The 24,403-nt window shown below is 37.1% G+C and overlaps 1 protein-coding gene across 3 annotated transcripts in view; it reads left to right on the top strand.

Moving 5' to 3' along the window:
• Positions 1-24,403, top strand: part of LOC128002441 (AT-rich interactive domain-containing protein 3A-like) — a 148,310-nt gene that overhangs the window by 80,820 nt on the left and 43,087 nt on the right. For 2 of the 3 annotated variants that reach the window (XM_052592445.1, XM_052592443.1), the window contains exon 3: positions 3,308-3,394. The exons of the other annotated variant lie outside the window; for it this stretch is intronic. In XM_052592445.1, the coding sequence (XP_052448405.1) occupies positions 3,308-3,394 (87 nt within the window). The remainder of the gene's footprint in view (positions 1-3,307; positions 3,395-24,403) is intronic. 3 annotated transcript variants of the gene reach the window in all.

The raw sequence follows: 24,403 nt of genomic DNA, 5'->3' as shown, positions 1-24,403 counted from the left end.
GATCAAAAGGCAGCCTATATGAACAGTGGATTCTGCAGTGGATTAACTAGTTGAGATGTAAAATGTGTTTTTGTGTACTTTTTTATCAGTTCTAGAACAGGAACAAACTGATAAGCACACCTAGCTTTATTAAGAGAAACATTCAATCACTCTTGTCTGAAACATGGCAATATCATTGCACATTTATTAGTAGTGCGTCATTGTAGACTGATTTCACAATACACTTGGCGATCATGGTTACCAGGCATAGTCTATGCAAACATTATATCCAGGATATAAACAAAATGTTCTGTTCACTTCAGCTAGATAGTCTATATACAGTACCTGAGCCAGTAAAAACATTCTCAGATTGTGCAGTGACTAACCTTTGACATGCTTGAATACGGTGCAGTAATTGTGCAGTTTTTTTTCTCATATTGAGTGCAGCAGTGTCATATATGATCACTAGTGTTGCATGTGATATATTGGTTTTAAGGTCATTTACCGCTCACTGTGCAAAATTCATCATATATTTATCTAGGAACTTGAAGTAAATTAGCTATTAATGGACATACAGAGCCGTTTTACCTTCAGTTCAAGAGTAATGGTCAGTGAAGGAATGTCTAATCTTTTGCAGTATGTTTAGGCCAAGCTAAATCTCACTTTTAGATCATATTGCACTGGCCTCACATTTTGGTTTTTGGTGCTACTTAAAGTGTTTTAATTTCTCTTTCTGTCAGGATCAGTAAGACACAGTGTGTTGCATGGCAGCAGCTGAGCTCACATGTCATCAGTCTTGGCCCATATGGCCTCATGCGTCAGCGTTCATTAAAGTGAAGAGTTGTAATGAAAGATAGGGAGGGATCAAGCATTGAATATTTTAGGCTGACGGTCAGAATCAGATACTCTCTTTACAAGATTAGCTTCTTCTGTACATCCAACCTTCCTAATGATCTCCCACTCAACACACAGATTCTCTGTGTTTACTAGGGGTGTGCCGGTTTCAGAATTGGTGATGACGGTTATGACGTGAGTCAAATGTGACGGTTCATAACATAACATGGGTTAGTGGATCTACCGTAGAGTCAATTGGTTGTTCTTGGAGATAGCGGGTTAACTCCGTGTCAGCGCGCGCTCTGATCGGTAAAGGGGCAGAGATTTCAGACCTCCATTTATTAAGGAGATCGGTCACAAAACTCATCATCCGAGCCAACGTTTTTTGAGCATATTTCAAAGCCGCACCCGCCCGCCATCCGCTGATTGTTTTGCGGTCTATGGCCATGCAATGCTTTGCTGATGCGAGTCGCAAAAAAAATGCCATTGTCTGTTCTAGAAAGGATGCAGCAAAGATATTTAATGCTAAAATATGAGGCATAGGCCTACGCTGAGTTTCATTTACGATGAGATGCGCTCTAGTTCACAGTGCAGTGCAAGTGAACGCGGCGCGCTGGTGCTTCCATGTCGGTTATCATTGTCTGCTATATTTGCTTTTTATTTATTAAAATACACGCAATTGGTTGATGAAACATTTATTAAAATTAAGACAAAATTTGTACAAAACGAAATTCGTTTTTAAGAAAGGTTTTCTACAAAGCAAAACTTTATGAAGTGGTAAATATCATGTCTGACGATTTACAAAACTTCATTAAGTGGTAAAAACCATGTCTCCCGATATATTGCGCATCTTATGATCCTATCTAAAAAATTTTTGTAAAAAATATTTTAATGACACGGTTTTGGCGGTTATAGAGTTCTAATGACGGTGTTCAACTATAACCGCCGGTCTCACGGTTATATACGAACCGTCACACCCCTAGTGTTTACATGAGTTTATTACTGCCTGATTGGTTTGGACAAGTACAGCACACAATCATATCACAGTATGTTCTAACTATGTGATGCAACAAGTCGCCACATTTCACTGCGGGAGGAACGAGAGAGAAACGTGAAATACAAGCAGAAAGTCTTTAATCCAGGAATAATCCACATTGGGAACACCGATCATTCAACTAGTATGGATGAAGTAGACCCGCAAAGACAGGAACTTAAATACTATAGATAATTACTAAACACAGGTGCATAGAATGACTAATTAACAGAGACAAGGAATACATGTTGAGGGAAAACACAACATAATGAGTCCAGGGGTGTGACACAAGTGTCTCGTGACATGCAATTTGTCTGACCACACTAAGCATGAAATGTCTGTGTGATGTAATGCAATCGCATTATGAAGATGCATTTTAATGTAAGGGATGTGCACAACTGACTAGTTGGTGGTTTGTCTGAAAGACTTGTGGATGAATCGCTCTTAAGGGAACGCCGTATAAATAGATAGAAAAAAAAATAGATAGTTTTATCATTTGAAAATGAAGAAATATTGAAAAAATACTGAACAAATTTACACTAATTTATGTAAAAATGAAGCTACATAAATATTAGTACGTACTAGTATTTATTGTTCTACAGTGAATTATCACAATAGTAATATTATTATTATTATTATTTTATAGTCATATTATTATAGCGTATAATATTAATTCTTTGGGCAAAATTGTGCCTCTATACAAAGATTAGATTCGCAAACTGTGCAGCCCTAGCATAACATAAAAAAGATATGTGGTTTGTGAGGACCAAAGCTACATGGAAATGTTTTCTTTTATTCTACTGAACTTTTTTGCTTTGCATCTGATTAGCTGGGAATGTCATTAAAAATGTACAGTAATAATTGATTACTGTGCTCTCTAAACTGAATAGCAATGTTCAGTCAAATCTATTTATTTTGCTATGTCTGTTTGACATATCTTTGTGTTAGTTTTGTCTCTTTGTGTAAAAGTGTAACATAAGTTGTTAACACCCTTTTCCTTAGCAGCTGAATCATTTATAAGATGGAAGGTAATCTCAGTCTGGTTCAGAGACACACGAGGCTAAAGATCACATGTAAAAGTAGTCAATAAGCTTGTTGCTTAATACCACAGACGATTTTTGGATAATGGACCCTTAACTGCAGGCTTTTTTGGGTTGAAATGGACATTTTAAGTGGATAGAAATGGAGAAGAATGTAAGAGGATAATGGGGGTGGAAGGAAAAAGAAAAGGCCTGTTGTCTGTGAATGCAAATATTCAAATGTTTATGTATAATCTAACTCACTTGCCTGTTAGTACAGTGTCTGCTACTAAAACAACTAACATCAGAATGATTTGTGTTGTGACCTTTGTTTAAAACAAATGCTCCTTTTTTTCTTTTCCGGCTTCATTAGCATGAGTCAAATGTAGTTCTTTGTACATCTCAGCCCGTGATTTCAGTTGTGCCCTTGACATGTGTTCAGTCAGGCCAAGGCAGCGAGCCAGGGAGGAAGCTGAAAGATTCGAGTGCTGCTTTCGGTGGCGGTGGCTCTTCGTCTCTGATTCAGGAGGTCAGTAATCACCCCCACCCCCCATTCCTCATTTTTGCTGTCTTTCTGCTTTGTTCAAATTGCAATCACTACCCTTTTACTGGCCCCAGGCCTCCCTGTAACAACCCCTCCACCCAAACAGTAGTGACAGTCCAGAGAACTTAGGCCTTTCTATATATATATATATATATATATATATATATATATATATATATATATATATATATATATATATATATATATATAATTATTTTTTTATTTTTTATTTTTTTGTCCATATAATGAAAGTCAGTATTGTGCCGTGTGGATCTGAACTATTTTGGCTTTCACTGTAAGAAAAAAAATATTTAAAATATCTTAATAAATGAATTCAACAGAATGGTGAGTAAATAATGGAAACATTTTTATATTTGGGTGAACTACCACTTTAAATGTCATTTTATTTGCATGCTAGTGTAGTACTGTCAAAATGGCTCAATTCGGAGGTAGATGTACATAAAACACATGCATGAACGCAGACATTTTCTTTAAATGTGAAAACACGTAACATAACCTGATTTATATGAGTAAAGAATTCATTCAGCCGCTAAGGCATCAATCATCCACTTCTAACTCTAAGACAAAGTAATGTCTGTCCTAACTCAAAAGTTTGATACTGTCAAGGCCCAATTTAATCCAGTGCTGAATTCATGAATAAGTGCTGCTCATCTGACCAGCCAGTGCCCTATATAGTTCACCAAACATATGCAGGAGAAGGCCCACTTTGTTTATAATGGCCAGCAATGAATTCAAGGGTCAGTTAGAGCCTGAATTCCACAGGCATGTGACACAACATTCCCCACCTTCATGAAAGAAACCTCAATTACAGCAGACACTTTAATGCAGAAGACAGCTCTGTTTGAAAGCCGTTGATCATTTCATTCATTTAAGAAGGGCAATTTCAGTACTATTGCCATGGATGTCATTGACTTCCACACCTCCATGCTAAAAGTTTTGCAGTCAGTAAAAGAGACCTCTGCTTGCTGGTGCCACGGCAGTGGAGAAACAGCGAACAATTCATAGTTTAAACAGCATCAGACGCCTCTGGATCCCAGGGATTGTTTATTTTACAGGTTTTGCCCTTCACCCGATTCCTTTCCTGCTGTTGTAAAGATGATTTATCAGGTCTGAAGGGAACTATTAAATATTTGAAATGAAAACAAGCTTGTGTCGCGTTTTGCTCTGAGGGGTTTGTTTTTTCCGTCTGGTTCAGTTTTTAAAGAAGGCTGTAACCTAAAATATTTCCACTCTAAAATAAAAAGCAACACAGTCATTAAAATGTGGTTAATGAAGAAATGTGAATAAACAGAGTGGCAGGTTTTTTTTTTTGAAATTCATCTTAAATATCTGTAGATTACTTTTGGTGTTTTATTTTTACTTTATTCCTCAAGCACATATCCTCAGAAGCAGGAAGGTTTGATTTCCTCCAGTTTGCCGGTCGTAGTGAATGCATTGTTTCACATGCTGTTCAAAAAAAAACATTTGCAAGGTCATTTGTTATGTTTTCATAATAAATAAATCAGAACTTCTGATTTGTTATATTTTGATGAGGTTTGAGAATTACAATAAATTATATTTTTAGGTGTTTTTCAGATAAAGATAAGAACTATAAAGATAATGATTTTAGCATCCATACTAGCGAACAATATTGTCTGTTTATTCTAAGCGTACATGCGTCTGCCAATGCTGTCAATGTTTTATCATTCATCAGATGGAAAAAATAATTCTGAAAATGATTCCAACGATACGGTTTCTCTGTGCCTTTATCGTTATAGTTGTTGTGTGGACTGATTGAGTTATCATCCTTAATGTTCAGCAGGAAATCAAGGAACTTAAATGGATTCTAATGAAATAATGATTTTTTTTCTGCTTTTTCGGTGAATTATGGTAACAACAGACTGTGCTGAACCAATGAAATGCCAAATGTCAGCAGAGCAAAACCAAAATGGACTCTGACCTTCAGTGCACAATGAAGTAAAGAGTCTGCTTTTGTCCACGCCATTTGTGGACTATTTCAATATTGTGTAAGAGTTTTAAGAGTACCGGGAGTCTCTGATAGCATCTATTGAATGTTTGTATGCCTGCGTTTACCAATCACACTTCTTTATTTGTTTCGCTCTGAACTCTCCAAAATGGCGCTAGGGTGGAGGAGACAAATTGTTATTTAATCAAAATTACGGTTGAACCCCTGATGTCACCTGGATTATTTTACTGATCTCCATGCTATGTTTCTGGATCTTGACCGTGGTAGTACTCTTGCTGTCTATGGAAGAGTCAGAGAGCTCTCGGGAATATCTTAATTTGTGTTCCGAAGATGAACGGAGGTCTTACAGGTTTGGAACAACATGAGGGCGAGTAATTAATGACAGAAAATAATAAGTCACTGTCACTTTAAGATGGCTCCCAGTGAAACATGATCCTCTTCCATCAGCATTTGCCTCTGTGAAATCTAACATGGGGCTGCTGACTCTTCGTTTCTGTTTAGCATAAGCAGATTCTGATGACCTTTGACCTATTTGTAGACCTCACCCCCTCTCATCCCCATAAAACTAGGCTTGCTGAGCATAGATTCCTCACTTGGTCATTGATCATTAAAGAGATGAAAGGGTTAGTGAAACGATCAGTCGTGACACACACTATACCATGAAGCGTTCAATAGAAAAATACTCTCGTTCTTAAAACCTATACGGGACTGTGGCATTTGACGATGAAAATTTACTAAAGATATGATATTGAATATTGCAACATGCATTTCTTAGGATGGTGTGATGTCTGTCATTGGCATGTTGTGTGTGTGGATGTGTGTATGTGTATATACACCTTTCACCTCCCATCACTCACTGCTCAACTGTATCTCCATGTAGCTTCAGTGTGTGTTTCTAACTAGCTTATGTTTGTTCCACTTCTTTGTCGAATGCAGGTGAAATGTGCTGTCTCCTCAGAGCTGACCACGACTCATATTCCCTCTCTTAAATAATTCAGAGCTAGTGTCGTAAAGCTGTTACTTAAAGGCCTTTTCCGTCAGTGTCATTTTGTTGGCTTATATGTTGTGTTCCTGCTGTGTATCATCTGCTTAGATAAATGTTTTATGATCAACAGTAAATTTGACAGGCCAATGCTGTTCTGCAGATCCTTTCCAGATGGTATTTAGAAGTGAGCATGACAAGAATTTTAAAGATACATTTATTCAAGATTATAACACGTAATTGCATTGCTTAAATTTCAGCTAACATGTAGTGTAAAAACTACTACTGTATATGTAAGAAATTAATACTTTTATATCCTGCAAGATGCATTAAATTGTTCAAAAGTGACAGTATTTTTGTTACAAAAGATTTTTAAAACTTCTAAAAATATTAAGCAACACCGTTGTTTTCAAGATTGATAATAAAAGGAAATGTTTGGGCACCAAATCAGCATATTAGAATGATTTCTGAAGGATCATGGGACACTGAAAACTGGAGTAACGATGCTGAAAATTCTGCTTAAAATTGTAATAAAATACTACTATAATTGCAACCTTAGTGAGCATAAGAGCATACTGACACCAAACTTTCAAACTGTAGTGTACAGACAATATAATAATTTATTTTTACAATGAATTCGAATTATATTACAAAAGCAATGGTTTAGAACAGACCAGCTACGATGGGTGTTAGCAATGTTTTCAAATAAGAGTTACGGTTAATTTCACTTCTTCTTTTTCCCTGAATAAGATATGCTAAAAAAGTTCTGATAATATTGGTTTTAACACAAAATATTTCAGTTTAGCCTGTGGCATCATGCTTCCACTTATATCAGCATATTTACAATAAGATAAATGGGGTGTTTAGACCTATTAGATGAACAACTTAGATAATATGTAACAGTTGTGATTTTAAACTTGTTAATGTAGCACTGTAAAAATAAAAACCAAGTATGTTTTTGATGTCTATACATCAGCTGAATTATCTTGGCTATCAGATCTCTAAATTGAATTGCATTAATTATGATTATTACTAGTGGTTCAGTGGATCACAGGTTCACATCTTATGGTTCAGATCATATTACGGTTTTTGATGGTTTTTCGGATCAGCAAGAAGAAAAAAATCATAGAACAATGTTACATATAAGTTTGGTAGTATAAAGATACAGAAATGCAATGATTAAGTGTAAAATTAAACTGCATAGTGTTCACCGTATAAGTAAAAAAATTATTTGTCTTTGTCAAAAACGTGTTTTGTGGTTTGATGAGCATAATGACAGCAGGAGTTATTAGCTTGTGCCACTTTAAGACCAGATGCACGGATCCAATATAGCCTAATGGTACACATCCGATTTCTTTCTCAGCTGTTCTCGCTCACGTAAGACATAACAGACTGCATTTGCCACAATGATTGTCGATATCCATATTTTAACAATTTTATTTGTATATGCATCTGTTCAAAGGCAAGGACTGAACGAGACAGGAAAGATAATTCAGTTCAGTGTTTGTGCGCAGTTAGACATGTGCTGGTATTCGGTAATGCGATATATCAGGGTAATGAATATGCACAATATTGTTATTGTGGGCACTCCTAAATACCGTGAATAATTATTCATTACAAATTATTCTAAATTTGGGATGCATTTTAAGAATACTTTTCCCATCAACTGGTCAAAATGCACAACACCATTGTATGCTACTTGAAAGTCCAGTGTGCGCTCTGATGTAAACAAGCACACATGAGAAGCACATGTGGGAATGTGTGAGAGACTCGCTGAATGAAAGCACATTCACTCTCTGACAGCAGATGGCGCTAAAATGCAGAAAAAGAAGCCATTACCCTGGAAGCCCCATAAATAAAGCAGCTGCACTACTTTCTAAAACATTTTTAAATAGATAAAAATTTAAAGTTGCAGCTGTGTTATTTAATTAGCTAACATGAACTAAGACTATTTTTTAACAAATATTAATAACTTAATAACAAATGTAGCTATTGAAAATATATGTTATTGCATTAATTAAGGTTAACTTAATTAAGTCTTATTGTAAAGTGATACCTTTTGGTCTTTATAGTTCTTTTGCACTTTAATCTTTGTAAAACATTTAACTTTATCTATTTTTCTGTATTACTTTATTGTATTTAAATATTCAGTTATTTTTATTATAAGAAAAAAGTTATTAAACCTGTTATACTGTATTATGGCGAATTTTTTTAAACTAAATTTCAATATCGTGATAATACCATATACGTTGACAAAAGCATTAGCAATTAATCGCAACATGAAAATTTAATACCGGCATACCTACGCGTTGTCAAATACGCCTCTTTGCGTGTGCTAGCTTCATGATAGAAAACAACGCACGAGCAACGGATCAAGTTCCAATTTGCCTTTTCTTTTTCTAGAATGGTTTAAAATCGCTTGCGTGTGTAAACACATACAATTGATAAACTTTCACTCTATTATGCTTAAATTGTGCAATTAATCTGTGGATCACATGTGTGCCAAACCGTGGGGCTTGGTCGGTGCAAATCACACATCAACTATGATCTGTTGAACCACTAATTATTAGTTTTAATTCTTTCTTTCTTTTTTTCCTTTTTTTTCCTAAAAAAGAGTTTTGTTATGTTCAGCAAGTAATACTTGAGTTATGTTTGAAGGTATAATTTGTGGTGATATCTTCACCATCTGCTTTTGCAATGCTAGATTGACCCCCTTCTCTGGCAGGAAATGGCATCCCCCACTGATGATGTGGCACTTTGAGTCATAAATTTAATAGCCAGACCCCATCCCAACCCCCTCCCTCTAATCCCCACCCCTGCTCCTCCATCCCTTCATAGTCCACTTCCTCTCTCTTTCTCTCTCAGGGCTGACCTTATTTTTTTAATTATTTATCCATCTTATTTGTATGGCAAGAATTTGTTACAAAAGAGCCCAGTGGATGTGTTGGTTTAAGCCCCACCCCCTCAGCCGTATGCTGTGATGTAATACACCCTTTGTGATCATGACAGGTGAAGAGAATTGATGAGATAAAGCCAGTGATTTCCTGCCATTTAAAGACTGACTCCATGTGTCTGTTGATTTATGGTGTGCTTTGTGATCATCTGTTATATAAATTAGGCTATTATAATGAAGTTATACTATTGAAAAAGCAGGTTAAGTACAGATTTGGAAACTAGATAGCAATTAGATGAGTTGCGTGCCTTTCTAATAGAGTGATAGAATGATGGAATATACCCTCATACAAAAGAAGGTTTTTTGAAAAACATCTCAGTGTTTTTGATCCATACAATGAAAGCCAATGGGGTCCACTGATGTTTAGACTCCAACATTCTTCAAAATATCTTCTTTTGTGTTCCATAGAAGGAAAAAACCATACATGTTTGGAACAACATGGGGATGAGACATGTTGTAAATGATGACAAATTTTTCATATTTGGGGGATCTCTTGGCACACACAAAGAATCAGAATGACTTTTATATGTCATGTTTAATGCAGATCTAATGTCAGCGCAGTATGTTCTCAAGAAAATGCTCAGGAGATTTGCCTTGATACACAGCCCAGCATGTATGCTTTAAATAAAAATGACTGGTTAACAAATTAGACAGTCATGTGTCTCGTCATCTTTTACTCTATTAGCACAGTGTTAAGCATTATTTTGTGAATTGCAGAGCTTACAATGAACACGCACACACTGCCACCAGGCACACATTTCGCCCACTTATAAGGTCTGCTAAACCAAACAAAACATGAGCGAAGGATATACACTGTAGCCTAAAATGAGTCTATCAGAGCTGACAATACAAACAATAAGTATTGTGTGAACAGAAATGTAACTCCAAAACCTTTTAACCAAACAAACAGGTTATTAGATGGTAGATAGCTTGTATTGTAGGACAGACTTAGTTTTGCTACATCTATGTGTAGTATCTACATTTAATGCTATTACTGCTTATGTCAGTAATGTCCAGAACCTATAATGTGGGTCATGGTTTCTGTTTGATTGGTTGTTTGGTATTTGGATAATGTAATGTAGTCTGCTGTAGCATTTGGTTAATAAAGACGGCTCTGTGTGGTATGGTAGCCATCTTGAGCCTGGCTGTCAAAGACCATAAAAGGTTAGCACACACAGGAGCTGCACTGTTGATATGACAGAGCCCCTTGCCTTCAGTGCACACAAGCTGTGGGAAACACCAGCCCCTCCTGACAAACTCATACATACACAAAACATACACACTTTCTCCCTCTACTGTGCACGCACACACATACACACCAAAACTTGAAATGCAGAGCAGTCCAGATGAGCTCATCCATCACGGATCTATTCAGGGCTCCAGCTCCCTCTTTGCTGCTAGTGTTGGCTGCAACCCAACTTTACTGAAAGTGATATGAACTTACTGCTGGTGGTCTTGGGCAGTAAATTCTACCGATGCAGGGATCCTAGTGCTCACTGGTACTTGTAAACTGCCACCAATATCACTGTCTAAGTACTGGCTATTGACATAATTCAGTTTCCCAAAAAACAATGGCAAATAAAAAAAGATTACCCTGTAACCAAAATCAACAGAACTGGCTGATAGCATGTGTCACACAGATTAAATCTGCTTCCCCTGCATTGCTTTATCTAGCCAGACAGAGTAGACTATAGTATAGTGAAAATGATTCACTGTTCTTGTTGTTTCCAGTACGGTTTTATTATGCTTGAGAACTTGAGCAAGGACATTGAAATGGTTCAGAGTGACTGTAAAAAAAAAAAAAAAAAAATTTTATATATATATATAAATTATATCTCGAAATTGTCAATTTTTTTACGATATTAGATATATATCTCGATATGTTTGCATTTGCATTTAGATTATAAAAAACATGATAAGCTGGCGGACGATCTCAGCTTCAGCGCGGATAGTGAGGAACTTCCTGATCTCTGCTTCATTACAGTTTGCACATATTTTTTCATTGCCAGTGTTGATCTGCCTTTAAAACACCAGGTAAAAGAGTCGCACGATAATGTGTGTCATCACTGCGACACGGCATTTGTTCTGGCTTTTGTTCACACAGAGCTCGTTCCGGGACTGAACCCGGCAATGGTACTACATCCACAACCCGGGATTGATCCCAGAATCAATCCCGGGACGTTTTTGCATTCACACAGAATGCAATCCGGCAATCTCCTTAAACAGTATAGAAATGTATTTTCTTTTGAGAGGGAGGCACCATGCAGGGTTGTCTTGATCTTTTGAACATGTATCCATGAGTCTGGATTTCTTGGTTTTACTGTTTGGTCATGTTGCTCTGCATTATTTATTTGTACTGAGGGAACAGTTTCCAAGTGCCTTACATTGGTTACCTATGATTTATTCACACAGCTTTATATTGGTTTAGAGGCAGATATGTGCATTTCCATCTGCTGGGTCTGACTTATACTACTGTTTTGATTAACTGTTCATGGACCCAGGAGTATTAAAGCCATATGCCGCTCAGGAGAAGAAAATCTAATGACTAATCCACTCTTGAGTGCTGAATTGAGAAATCAGTTCCTGCTAATAACCTACAGATCTCAGTATTGTTGTTTCAATAGTGGATTTTAAAGACCACAATTTCTTGTAAAGAATTATATTTTTAGAGCATTAAAATATAAAGTATTCAGTAGCATTAGAACAAATGGGGTTTTAACATCTCACTGTATGTCTCAAATTGAGACAATATTTCCTCAGCAACTCCTGAATAACAAATAGTCAGGCTGCCAGAGATCTTCAATGATGTTCTTGCAATGTACCGACTTGCTTTATGTTCACAACACACATCAAGCCCTAGGTTTATAGCCTGGTAATACCAAACTCTGCTACTTTGCTTTGCTTCGTAGACAGAGTCTGGAAGGGCATAATTGACAAGTGTTTACTTTCTCATTGGTGTACTCGTAAGCCAATCACAACGTTTGGTTATGTGTTATGCGCCGGCTCAGCCGCCTCGAACTTCCACTGTAAACACAGGTATGCTGCGAAAACAAAACCAAAAAGGGCAATCTGATTTGATCCTCTGATCCTCAATGAGAGCAACCAAGGTGGACACAATCACATTTACCACCTTGCCGGACTTTGGTTTCTCGCTGACAATCGGTAACAGTTGATAAATTAAACTTTTCCCAAAACCTGTCGGGGGTAGGGCCACAACATCACAATGTCACGCTGTCTGGTCTTCGTTTCCCTCAGTCTCCACTAGTGGTCTCACTTCCCCATATGCACCTTACCGTAGGCACTACAATTCCCACAAAGCCTTTTCCCTTCATCACAGTAATTGCACTCCTGTTAATTGCACTCAGGTGTCTTCACATGATAGTCATTACCCTGCCTATATTAAACCGGTCTTTTTCTGTTTGTTTTCATGGAGTCCTTTCTTTTCCGTCACCCAGTTCCCTCGTCTTCCGAGTTTCCTCATCTTCAGAGTTTCCTGTTCCTATCCCTGTTTGTTTGTTTGTTTGTTTGTTTGTTTGTTTGGAATGATTTTTGGTTTTGACCCCTGCATTTGGATTACCCATTAAAACCCACACTGCGTTTGGATCTCTCGTCTCCTGTGTTTCCCTGGGTTCCCGTACGTAACACACCTCCATTCAAAATGTGAAAAAAACATTCTTCTTCTTCGGGTTTTAGTTGACAAATGCTGGGAATATTCTCCACAACAAAGCGAATAGCATCCTGTGTCTCCATATCCACGGCCGTTTTCGATTTCCCTAACCTAAACTACAATTTAAATTCGGCGCTTACGCTTAGCGTCTACATCACTGCTCTCAGCCTGCCCTTTGTTCATTGATTGGATGGCTGGTTTGGAGCCGGAGGAAATCTGGGAGATGCTTTGCTATCTCAGACTGAGTACAGAAGCGAACTGAAATTGAGCAGAAGTACGAAGTCTGACGTAGTCTGGCTACTAGGTTACAGTAAACAGTCAAATTTTGTTTGGGTTCAACAGTAGGGAAATGTGACATAATTATGTCAACCAGTGAACATTTACAGTTTTATGCAAAGTTTGTCAATGCCTCTGAGCTGCATAATGATTAGATTTCTTTATATGTAAAGATTGAAGTGATATACCATGCAGTTTCTTGAGAAAACTGCATAATGTGATGTTTTCCAGACATGTATTCTTAGTTTGGCAGCATTGAGAGCATTGTATGAAATAAAATGTTTTGGCACCCTTTCAATTGTGTTGATTTTAATAACTGTGCCTTTGCTGATTTAATTACTGCACAATATTGATTTGTTTGGCTCTGTGAACCTTAACACTGCAAAACCAAGTGCAGCCAATCATGGAAAATGATATTTAAGGTAGCTAATTGCTAGTTGTTCTTCTTTTTGATTCTCTACTGGAAAGTAGCAACATGCAAACCTTAAAAGAACCAAAAAGTAGGATAATTCGTCCATACAAATTAGGAAGGTTCCACACAGTATCACCATATTCTTTAGAACAATGTTCAAAAACTATACTATAACTGTTCAGTGGCTATAAGAAGTGTCTACAGGCTTTTACTTCAACAAAGGTGGCTCTTCTAAATATTGATGTCATCATTCCACTGCGGTGCCCAAACTTTTGCACCTGTCCATTTTTATAATGATAAACATTGCATTGTTTCTGTTGATTCAATAAATGTTACTTTGAAATGTTATTGTTACTTTATCCACAAGTTAAAAATTCTATCCAAATTAAGTTGCTGCTTCAGAAGACTTGCAGATTATACACTAAAATTATGATAATTATCTGGGGTGCCTAAACTTATAAAAGTGTACATATGTGCTCTTCTTGTGCATCTTCATATCGATCTGTTTTTAAGTAGTGTCCAACCAAGTGGTGAGATAACTGTAATTCCGTGCCCCTTGCTTTTTCAGGCTGTTACCTCAGTCAGTCCTCTTCAATAGTATCGTGTTTGCTCAGCTTCTCCAAAAGCAGCTGCAGCTGCCATCGTACGAAGAAGCCATCCATCATAATGGGAGAAATAAAGCAGGCTCGTGTGCCGAGAGTCTCTGTCATCCCCCCTCCTGCGCTTCAATCCCCCTTTTTTTTCAAGGTCTGCGTCACACAACACTTTCTCTGACCTCTTCACATACTGTTTGTTCACACGCGTGGCCTGCTGACTTTTCTGGCAGCGTTTACTTGGCCTGGCTCCAGCTGGCTGATGGTGCTGCAGCAGTACACAGACAATCTCTTACAGATGTCTGAAGACTTGGAGTAAGGTTCCTGCTTTAGAAACAAGGTAAGCAAGAATGTAGGAAACAAACAAAGCAGTGTGAGCAAATTGCACTGCTTCGTTGGAGTTGCCAAATCAATCAAGTTGAATATATATATTGAACTTTATCCACATACATACACTATACTCATGGTATAGGTTACAGGTTAACCTATACCATATATATATATATATATATATATATATATATATATATATATATATATATATCACCTGATTGATTGTTTGTATCATAACAAAGTAAAATTTCGAATTTAGAAATAAAAGGCATTTTTATGTCCTTATTTTAGCCCTCTGGCTTGAATGCTCTGTTGGAAGGCACGTGTTTGCTGTGAGACTCAAAGTAAATGCCAGCTGTTGTGATTGGCTGACATCTTTGCATTTGAAATGCGTATTACATGTGGAACCCCTCTCAAATAGTTTTACTACGTTTTTTTTACTATTACAACTGTTGAGATTAACGAATCGTGGAAGTTTTGATTATAGCATATTTTTTTAGATCTTTCCTCATCACATGAATCACTGCAGTGATGAGCATTGAGTAGACAGAGTCTGTTTATCGCGTGAATGCAGTGATCTCGTCATTGCAACACATTTTCTCTCACAGAATGCTTTCACCACAACTAACAGCCAACGCAATATCGAAATGAATACATTAAGAGCTTCGTTGTGCAGCATAACAGCATCATTCATTATAACGCCAGTTTGGGCAAGTGTGCAGATATACTGTGTGTACACGCGATGTGTGATTGACAGCTCCGAACAATATAAATGGAGCATTCTTTGATCGCTCTCTGTAGTTAAATCACAACTTAAATAACAGTTTTGTTTCATGCTACTAAGAGAAACAACGTGAAGCTGATCGTATAGTCACTGGCTTATTCATCGATGCATAAAAAGTATTAAACGATTTTGAAAAAAATTCTGTATGAGCTTGAGCTACACATCAGAAATCACTGATCAGAGATCAGGCATTGATAAACACTGTTAGTCACTGTTTGTGGCGGTGCTGTCGAATCCATATTATAAAAGTTTGTAACTCCTGTGCTGACATTGCGACTGAATTAAATGTAAACAATAAGCTGAATAAATTTTCTCAAAATTCTCGGGGCAGGCAAAACAAAGAAAGGGGAGGTAACATTTCCCCTTATGATGACATAAGGGGAAGATTCCAGATCGGCCCATCTGAGCTCTCATTCTCTCAAGGACACCCAGAGCTTGGATTACACCTATCGAAATTTTTAGCCACTGGGGGACGATATACAGGCTAGGGGAACTCATATTAATGTTAATGCCATGGGACCTTTAATACAGTATATAAACAATAACATTTTTTTTTATAAAGCTGCTTTGAAACCAATGTGTATTGTGAAAAGCACTATACAAATAAACTTGACTTGACTTGAAATTTGACTTTTAGTGTAAACCACTGAAAAGTCAGAGCAGGGTACAAGTTTGCAGATTTGTTTTGTTTTATGCATAACACTAGTTTGTTTAGAAAAATTATGCTGCAAAGTTACACTAACATTCAGACGTTTGATGTCAGTTTTTTTATTATAAATTTTTTTTAAATTTTAAAACAGACAACAGTTTAAATTTAAAATGTTCTGTTTTTATCACATAAATGTTTAAAAGTCTTCCCCTCTACCTGTTAACTGTTTTGACCAGATTAATGAGTCGCTGAGTTCAATTTGAATTAATTATGAAATAAAAATGATAATAATACAAATTTTGCAAACTGTTCTTTAATTTAACATCGTAGTGTGCCTGTCTATCTGGTCCTCTTATTCACTTTCTTTTCTTCTCACCTTATTTCTTTTTCTGCCTGCGCTTACCACCTCCTTTTTTTTTTTTTTTGTTAGACTTTATTTCTTTCTCCTTCCTTCTCTGTTCCTGTACCCGCGTAGCTGCTTAGCATGAGAGGGAAGGGTCTGCCTGACAGATTGTAGTGCCGGACAGGGTCAGAGGGGTTAAATTGAACAAATCTGCCCATTGATGTCCTGTCTTCTCCACCCTCCACTAATATCATTATTCCTGGGTGTCAGGGGGCGAGCGGACATGTCGCTAAGGCTGACAGCACAGAGGCGAGAGCAGCCACTTACCACATTAGACCTCCCACCATGGCAGGCTCCTTTTGTTGAAGGACCTGTCAGCAGAGGCAGAAAAAGAAAAACATTGAGTCCTCAGTGTTCATCTGAGTAAATACATGCAGAGACACACGGGGAGGAGGGTTATGGATTGCTGGTCTTTGTCTTTGCTAGAAGCAAGTGAAGAGAGGTGCTATGAAGGCGTGGCTTGGGAATGAATGTCATCATTTCAAAGTTCAGTTTTTCATTGAATGCAGTTGAAATGCTTGGACTTTCCCCTTTTTTTTACTGTTTTGGTCTAGTATAGTATTCAGTGTAGTCGCAGCATGCAAACAAATCAAAGGTCATGTATCCGAATAGATGCTAACAAAGCAGCTTTGCAAAACCGTGAATACATTATTTTTTATTTTTTTACCATAAAAACAAAAGTGCAACTTATTACTGATAAAAATCAACACAATTTTAGGGAAAATGTTTCAGAAATTAAATTTTATATTCTTCATAACCTGAGTATTTGCTCATCAACATTAATAAATGATTTATATAATTTCTGCTAATTATGTATTAAATCGATGGAATTTGACTGATAAACTTAAGTTAGGCCAGAACTGACAAGTCAAGGTTTATTTTTCTTTTCTTTTTTTTGGATTTGCTTTTGGTGTTTTGTGATTTGTTTGCATGCCTATCAGTTTGCATTCCTGCTTCAGAGATTTGTTTGTCTGCTTTTGGATTTGGGTGAGTTTTCTGATATGTTTGCATGCGTACTAGTACAAACCAGATTGCAAGTCCTGTACATTTTCTTAATTACGACGATTTACACACAAATTTAAAGGCCCCAAAAGTAAAGGTCTTAAAGTCACCCCTGAGGCCTTTAAATGGGTTACTGTGGCTTTAAAATCTAATGCCACGTTTCCACCGAAATTACCCGGAACAATTGTACCAGGAACTTTTTTCCCCCAGACCTGTTGCTTTCTGCGTTTCCACCGCTGTCTAAAGTACCAAGAAGATTAGGCAAATAGTCTGATGACGTAGGTCTGCGCATGTTTCTCAGTTCAAAGATGCTGTTTTTGGACGTGCATGCTCGGTAGTGCGGAGTTTGCACATTCGACTCGGGAGTGTGATGTCCGCGACGACGCAAGTACGGTAATTCTGCAAACAGCAGCGTACTTGATAACCTTGGTCAGCTCGCTTTGACTACTGCAATTTTCCTCACTGTATACTTACAATAAAACGAACAAGGATATGAAATACCACTGCCTCCTTTTGTTTTTCATTAATAATAGCAGCAGAAATGTACTTAGTTCAGGGAAATGTGTATATATACAGCCATTACAATAAAACGAAATATTATATCAATTTCCTCTTTTTATTTTGATTTTAACATTTATATAAATTGAATAAAGACCAAAGATTACCTGTTAGATAAACCCAAACCAAATTATATTTTATGTTTAACCACTAAAGAGACATCAACTCCAGCGACACATATCAGAAGGTCTAGCCGAGGTGAGAGTGCTCTTGGCGGATACAGTAGCTCTGTGCTCCCGCGGATCGCCTGGAGTTGACCGTCTCCGAAATCAGCGAAACACATTTTTAAATACACCCTGTCTTTATAAATAAAGCGCAGATTTTTGTTTTAAATAACTTCATTCTCGACTGAAATATTTGTAAAATTACATTTCATGCCACAATAACAGTAATATTTTGAAAATGATCCAAATAAATGGTGGTTGAGATCACAATGCTGCGTGAACTCAACCAATCAGGATGTTTAGCGCCCAAGTCCCGCCCCCAAAAGTTCCGTAACTTTGAAAAAGTACTACCTCGCCAGCTGGGACTTTCTGAGGGGCATTTTTTTACCTGGAACTTTATTTAGTTCCTGGTTCCTGCAGTGGAAACACACCGAGTACCAGGCCAAAGTCGCTAGTTCCTGGGTAAACTTCCTGCGGTGGAAACGCGGCTTAATTCTACACAGGACTTACTCCGTGTTCAGTTTTTAGCAACCTATTGAATCAATTAAAATATTTCCATCTTTCATTTTAATACAGCAAATATTGTTTTCTAGCAAACAGTAGTTTGTGAATTGTGCTATATCTTTGCACTTCTGAAGAACTGGTCTGCACAGTTTGGTTGGCGGTAACAGAAGTTGAGGGCCGGAGACACCATCTAAATCACAGGACAGCACAGAAGAAAAGTTGACTTCTTTAGCCATTATATGGCAGAAGTTTCAGTGTCAGGCCCTCAATGGGATCCAGTTAAATGACCGTTCAATTTGTTGTTCTACCCTTGCCATACTCAAGCCTGCATTGCTCTGCCAACTTTTGTGTTACAAATGAGCCGGTAACTCACCTTTTGCCATGGTGGAGCATCAAAGACCAAGACCTAATTATCTGCTCTCCATCTCCAGGGCTTTGAATTCTCTTTTGGGTGAGGGGAGGCCCCCCATTCCATTCCTGTCTTTTATTGTGTTCTAATAAGGAGCAGTGAGAGCGTGTTCAAACAAGCAAACTGAAGAGCCAGACAGGGAGGAAGACCTGAGTGTTTCTAGGATTCAAGTGGAACCTTTCAAGGTGTCTGAGTATTATTTAAAACTTCTGAAACTTTATACAATGTGACAGGTAACTTTCATTCACTATTCATCTGCATAAATATAGTATATTGAGGATAGTTCTAGAAGATCCAGATGTAGTTTGTTCATTTAAGTTCTGAGTGCCTGACATTTTGCAGCCAATGTCACAAGTCTTCATTAAAGAAGGTAATTTTTCTGAGCTTTACCAAAAAACCAACCATAAACATCAAAGCTTTGAAACGAGTTTTTTGGTAGCCAGCAGTCTGATAGGATTCCTCGTTTCTCTTCACCAACACACACAAACATCCCCCGCTTGCACCTCTAGACTAGACACCTCTATTATCACTGCTACGTTAAATATTCACTGAGAAGCAATCAAGCATGTGGAGTATGTTTATGGTTGTAGCAGGCAGCATTTGACTCTCCTGGATGTGGGTGTTGTTTCTGGAGAAGTGGGGAAAACTGACCAAATCCGCTGTCTGGATTGTTGCTTTGGGCTTTTATAGTAGTGCAGTTAGCCACAGTCTCATCCTGTAGCCTCACTTTACATGCTCCATTTGAAGTTGTTCCTATTCATTGTCATCAGGCCATTAGATTTCATTTAAATTTAAATTTCATTAGTAAAATATTTCCAGATCAGCTGGAAGATGTATATGAGAAGAAAAGTCTGTGGTTCTTTCCTGAACTTGAGTGTTAATTTGGGTATTTCGTTGTCTCCTCTGCTCTGTCTGGCTAACTGCCACCCTAAACTTGTGTATTATGTACACACATAGCTCAGTTTGCCTCAAGAAGGCCATATTATGTGTATTGTGGTAACAGAATTGCTCTCATTATTACAGAGGCATGCACAGTGTGTTGGTTGTGGAACATCATTCTAGTATCTTTTTGTGGGCTAACATGGCTGACGTGGTGCTAGACTGAAGTAAATTAGTGTTGCTCACATTCCAGTGCTGACAGAAATATATTGACTGGTTTCCATCCTCTGCACAGCCACACAAGACATTATCTAGGCTGCTGATAAGGAATTCGTATGTCCAGCTTTTCCTGTGTAGACATGAATGGTAAATAGTTTAAGAGCACAGAGCTTTAATCATACACCACAAAGTTAAAACACTCTCGCTCATAGTAATGAATACAATCCTTTTTTGTCTGATTTGGCATTATACTAAAGAATAGAAATACATTTTCTTGTTTGTTTTTCTTTGCACAATAAATCTAAAGTAAACCAACTTGAATGCACAATAAATAATAATAATAAAATTATTGTTTATTCACATTTATCAGTTAATCTCTGTTGAATGACACCTTTTTTGGAATAATGTAAACATCATTTTGTGAGTAGGGCCCTTTGAAATTAATATTATAATTATTTATTTGTTTTGTTTTTTCACTTTTTTTCACTTCATATTTAATATTTTGTGGTTTAATATTCACAGACATTAGTTCATATTGTGATTTGATTAAGTCTACAGCCCTGCTTTTGATTTATTCACACAGATTTTGCCCTGAACTGTTACCTTTTTCTTTATATACAGTAAGTACAATTTTTATGACTGGATTCATCAAGTTTTTCTGTTTTCCACACTGTGCAAACACAACACTTTGTGAAGAACTTTAGTCAAGTTTAGAAAGGTTGTCATGATATGTCTGTGTGTGTCTGTGTGTGTGTATATAGTTTTTTTTTTTCAGCTTTTATTTTTTACAGTGTATCAGACACTGAACAAATGTAAACAGATTTGACAGAATGTTGCTATAGACCTATATTAATGTGATTTGTCTCCATTAGAGCAGGCCAAAACCTGACTATTTGTACGAGTCAAATGTGGGAAAAGGGTGTAATACAGTTCTAACTTCACAGATGACTGCATTTATATAGAAGTGCAAAAACACAATCAATCAAAAAAATCTAGTTCAGTCAAATGTTTGCGTTTTTAGTCAGCCTTGGTCATCTACAGTGATCACATTATTATTAAGCAATTTCTTTTTCTATTTAATTAAAAAAATATCACTAGATGTTAATTGGTTTTTAGTTTTTTAGTGACGGTGATATTCAGCAATACATTCGGACCCGGTTTGTCCTGAAATACTAGCAGCTAGGCTATTCATTTATTTGCATTGATTTGTAGTCATTGTCATTTCAGTTTGTTTTGTCCGTTGAAATCTCCTGTCACACAAAATGAAAATTAATATGTATGTAAGGGCCTGCAGAGTTCCCTTTTGATAAAATTGTTACACGACAGGCTAAGAACAAAGCCCTGTCTCTTATCAGGTAATGATGTAAGGCTTGCCAGAGACTAACATGACAAGGGATTGTGATAGTGAGGAGTGTTTCATAATGATGTGATTCTGTATACAGACGTTATGAAACTCAAACATCTGTCTCACAAATGCACAAAACACCATGGCGCTTTACTGTCCTTGCTGCTCTCCTGCAGTTCAGTTTTAGAGGAACTAAAGTGTAGGCTATTAGTTGAACCAACAAGCGGTATCAAATGTTAATGTTGCCATAATTGCAGAAGATTTAACCCTTGTGGATTGTTCAAATTCACTACCCTTTCGAGTTGTTCGTGGATGGAAACATCCACTCAATTAAACTGCTGTAAAAATGTGCTGAAAAAAAGCCAGAAACTAAGCCTTTTTTTGCACAGGCCTATCTAAAGGGTAAATGGTCCCACCTAGTGATCAACTGTAAAAAATAACAAATGTTACCTTTTCCCAACAGGGAAAACCACCAACAATCAAGAATCTCACACACACACACAAACACTATAATTTGCTGTTATACTCCATATAACTCCATATACAAGCCAGAAACTAAGCCTTTTTTTGCACAGGCCTATCTAAAGGGTTAATGGTCCCACCTAGTGATCAACTGTAAAAATATTTTTTTTTACCTTTTCCCAAAAGGGAAAACCACAAACAGTCAAGAATGCATGATTATATGGTGTCATGGCTTTGCAATCAAAAAATGTTGTTATAATGGAAGTCAATGGGGCAAAAACAGCCACCAACAACTAATTAGGGAGAAAAAAATTAAATCTAATGCTGCACAAAAACTAACAATGCATCAAAGCCAATGTTGCTACTAATCTTTGACATGCCCAAGACTGTGATAAAAGGTAAAAAAAAATATCCAGTCCACAGTCACTTTTTATATTGAAAATATGTAATTTTGTGGGGTTTTTTCCCAAATCAGTGACATCATTTATGAACTTGGTAATTAAAAAGTTAAAATCTTTGAATTTTTTTAAACATTTGGTAGTTTTGATCAGGACTGTGGTTGATTAATAGAGTTATGCAAAAAAAAATTGAAAAAAAAAATGTATCTGGTAATTTTGTGGATGTTTTCATCCACGAACAACTCGAAAGGGTAGTGAATTTGCCCACAGTCGATATCGATATCGCGATGTACGAATCCACGATAGTCACATCGCAGGATGTGTGATGTAGGCTGTCGTAGTTGATCCATTATTCATTAACTGTACGGGCCAGTTGCTCCCCACTGCTTAACCATCATAGAGTGAAAGTTTTGACAGGGCAGAGAGAATATTAATCAATTGACACGATGGTGTCTTTGTTTAAATCATTTAAAATGAGAATGGAAGTGTGGTCACCCTATTTTTGTTTGTAAGAAAAAAATTTATTAGATTTCATATCGCAACATATATCGCAGAAAAATAAAATAACGCAATGTCATTTTTTCCCAATATCCTGCAGCCCTAATGTGTAATGTAAATGTTTAAACTAAAGGGCTGAATTATCTGTTTCTGTAAATTCATTTAAAAAATTGTGTGATTGCATTTTAACTTAAACTTTGTTGTGCTCATTTAGTCTGAAAACATTTGGAAAATGAATAAAAAAACATAATAATATTCCAACCTGTGTTGCATAAAACCCGGCAGAGCAAAGCTGCATGTGAACCTAAAAAAAGTTAATTGGACAGGCTGAATAAATGCTTCAGCTGTGCTGACATGTTGCTGGCCTCAAAAACATATATATGTAAAGCATGCAGAAAGCTTTGATGTCACTAATCATGCCTAGAGTCTCTATGTTTAAGCAGCTGCTAATAATCTTTGATGGCCTGGGCTCTCATTAGTAAAAACTTAATTACATCATTAGTGGAGCAGAACATATTTGCTCTGAGAACATGTTTTAATAGGGAATGTTCAATTATAGAGTGATTTAGTGGTTTATAAGTTGGTGACTGTTATTTTTAACACTAGATAAGGAATTGTGATTATAGATTCAGAATGTATAGTGGTTGAATGTACAATTTGAATATGCATCATTTCAGTTATTCTATTCGACAAGGGCAGCATTTCCAAAGTCCTTTTAAGACAAGTCATGTCACTTGGCGGCCATCTTTGAAATGCCTCTCGAGCATGAAAGTGCAGCTCCTATCACTTTGAATGGAGAAACATTACATTCTCCAAAAGTTGTTACTTTTGCTCAAATAGCGTTATAAAAAGCTTATTACTCGGGCTAGATCAGCCAGTGCGCATGCGCAGTCCTGGGAGTATCAGAGCGCTGACTGTTTCTATAGTTACCAGGACTTAGCTGCAGTGACTTTACTGATTAGCGATTCGCTCTTTCATTCAAAAGCCAGGACTTCCTGCAATTGAGTGTCCAAATTGAGCGTTGCATTTTTGCCCATTCAAACTATACGACTGATATGTCTTTGTTATTCTATAGTTTTTGGCGTTTCTTATCCAGGGCCATTCAGGCCATTGAACATTGTCTTCATTGGGGCGTTCTCCATGAGTATTTACATTATATAAAGGCGCCCAGGTGAAGTGTTTCAGAGGCAAAACCTCATACATCTGCTCTGTTGGTTTTATCATATAGACATACATGTCCATAGCCAGCTATGAGGTCACCGAGGTCCGGACCTCTGTAAATTTTTAATGTTCAAAAATTGTATTTGTTCTCTAAATGACTATTCTGCTGTTTAAAGCTCTTCATATGAGTGTCTGCATGTATAATTAAGTTTAGACTGTTTACATGAATGTTTAGCACCCATGGTATGAAAATATTGCTGCGCGACTCTGGCAGAGTGAATGAGGATTGAGAGAATTGTGAGTGAGGGTGCGGGTGCGGGTGCAGCCTCTGCTGTGTTGCCAGATCCAGTTATTAT

The sequence above is a fragment of the Carassius gibelio genome, chromosome A5, assembly GCF_023724105.1.
Source record: "Carassius gibelio isolate Cgi1373 ecotype wild population from Czech Republic chromosome A5, carGib1.2-hapl.c, whole genome shotgun sequence".
NCBI lineage: Eukaryota > Metazoa > Chordata > Actinopteri > Cypriniformes > Cyprinidae > Carassius > Carassius gibelio.
The sequence above is the reverse complement of the archived record's forward strand: the minus strand, read 5'-3'. Positions and strand labels throughout refer to the sequence as shown.